The sequence below is a fragment of the Sesamum indicum genome, linkage group LG6, assembly GCF_000512975.1.
Source record: "Sesamum indicum cultivar Zhongzhi No. 13 linkage group LG6, S_indicum_v1.0, whole genome shotgun sequence".
NCBI classification, from domain to species: domain Eukaryota; kingdom Viridiplantae; phylum Streptophyta; class Magnoliopsida; order Lamiales; family Pedaliaceae; genus Sesamum; species Sesamum indicum.
Genome location: NC_026150.1, coordinates 9,434,673 through 9,436,906, shown reverse-complemented (window position 1 = coordinate 9,436,906; position 2,234 = coordinate 9,434,673). Strand labels below are relative to the sequence as shown.

The window sequence follows — 2,234 nt, the reverse complement described above, 5'->3', positions numbered from 1 at the left end:
ATTAAATAACATTTAAAGTCCACATCATGAATTAATTTACTTATTTGTTTGAAAAAAACAAAAAATCCCAAAATTAAAACAGTTAAGTGAAATTTATCCTTAATATGTGACTTTTTCTATGATTATTGTTCTTAATTGATGATTTTTAATTTTAAAAAGATTAAAAATATCATATATTTTTTTATAATTACGTAACAAAAATTACAGTATTTCTGATTAATCTTGGAGAGACTTTTGTATAAGTAAAGAACCTTATCTTCTTAAGCAGTGGTAAGAACATCAAGTAATGTATATTAAAATTCTCAAAAATCTTATAGCCCAATTATAGGAAACCTTAACCAATCATCTATGAGTAGTTCAGTACGTGCAAGAAATCAAGCTCACGCATAGACAGGAAAAAGGTGCTCATCATTTTTTCATATACATAGTTGATTCATGAGAGCCTGTGAAACATATGGACAAAGTGAAGTTGAATTTGGAGAAAAGGGTCTTGGAGTTATATTTATTATTAAACTACAATCATTACAGTTTGTGTAAGAGTGTGTGTGTGTGTGAGAGAGAGAGAGAGAGGTCCACCAAGCAAATATTTAGTCTTTACCAAAACCCAACCCTAATCCAAACCCTTTTGAAGCCCAAGAAGACAGCTAAATCTATCTCAGCTCACACCAACTTGTTCAAAACTTCCATGGATAAGTACACATCCATCATAGATCTCAGCAGCAAATCATAGTCAAAGGCCGCCGTCAAGAGCGCCGGAAAGTGGAGAGAGATGGTGGATTCAGCTGAAATTTTGGTGGCAGCAGACCCCGTAAAAACAAGCCAAGAATCTACTCCTACTCTTTTTTGATAATTTTTTCTGCAGGATTGCTTCTTTCCTCAGTTTCTTCAATCCAAGATTTTGTTGCAGAGGTGAGAGAAAAGATTGAATATGGATAATCATTCACTTCCGCCACCGTTCCACACGAGGGATTTCAATTTGCAGCACCATCTCCACCACCAGAACCAGAATTCCGAGGATGAGCAGAGTGAAACCACTGGCCTGAATATGGGACAGAAGCGAAACCGTGATGAGGGGAAGAGTGATTCGGCCGGAAAAGATGGCGGCAGCGGTGCTGCGGAAGGAGAAATGTCCGCCAACAGACGGCCGAGAGGCCGGCCTGCCGGTTCGAAAAACAAGCCAATTCCGCCGATCATAATCACCCGAGACAGCGCCAACGCGCTCCGGACCCATGTCATGGAAATCTCCGATGGCTGCGACATCATGGACTGCGTGGCGAATTTTGCGCGGAGCCGCCAGAGAGGGGTTTGCATCATGAGTGGGAGTGGGAATGTGACGAATGTGACCCTAAGGCAGCCGGCGTCGCCAGGGCAAGTTGTGACATTACACGGACGGTTCGAGATCTTGTCACTGGCGGGATCGTTTCTTCCGCCTCCAGCTCCTCCAGCAGCGACGGGGCTGACTATATATTTGGCCGGCGGGCAGGGACAAGTGGTCGGGGGAAGCGTGGTGGGGCAGTTGCTTGCATCAGGGCCGGTTATGATAATGGCAGCTTCATTTAGCAATGCTGCATATGAGAGATTGCCCATAGAAGAAGAGGAGAATGCAATTCCAGTTCAGGGAGGTTCACTCGGATCGCCGCCGCCACCGGGCAGCGTCGGCGGCCAGCAGCAGCAGCAGCAGATTTTACCAGACCCTTCTTTGTTTCAAGGGATGCCTCCAAATCTACTCAACTCAATTCAGATGCCAAACGAGGCTTTTTGGGCCACCGGCCGGCCACCCTTCTAGGTCCATTGTCGATCTGATTAGCAGAGGGGTAAATTTCCTTCTTCCTTCTCTTTGTTTATCAGTTTCAGATTATCAAGAACTGATTCGTAGTCGAAACTTTCCACTGTATTTCTTCAGATGAACTTGTGGTTTATCCTTTTTGTGTTGAGTAATTATCTATTGGGGATTGATTCTTTTGGTTTGATGGTCATTTGATGATGATATTGATGATAAAGAGTGTAATTTCTTCATACAACTTTGTATATTTTCTGTTTCTTGATGAACTTGAATTAAATATTCATGAATATTATATAACTTATAATATGTGAAAAAAATTTTGCAAATCTACCGAAAGATTATATATCATGCTTTTAATTCTAATTCTCCATTCAAGTTTATTAGTACAAATATCCAATAATGTATGTCAATAAACATGAAATAGTGCCCAAGAAATGATTATACATTTGAT

At 41.1% G+C, this 2,234-nt stretch overlaps 1 protein-coding gene across 1 annotated transcript; it reads left to right on the top strand.

Moving 5' to 3' along the window:
• Positions 521-1,962, top strand: LOC105164186 (AT-hook motif nuclear-localized protein 26-like). The gene has a single exon (XM_011082788.2). It carries the CDS (start codon positions 929-931, stop codon positions 1,784-1,786), a length of 858 nt encoding a protein of 285 aa, XP_011081090.1. The 5' UTR covers positions 521-928; the 3' UTR covers positions 1,787-1,962.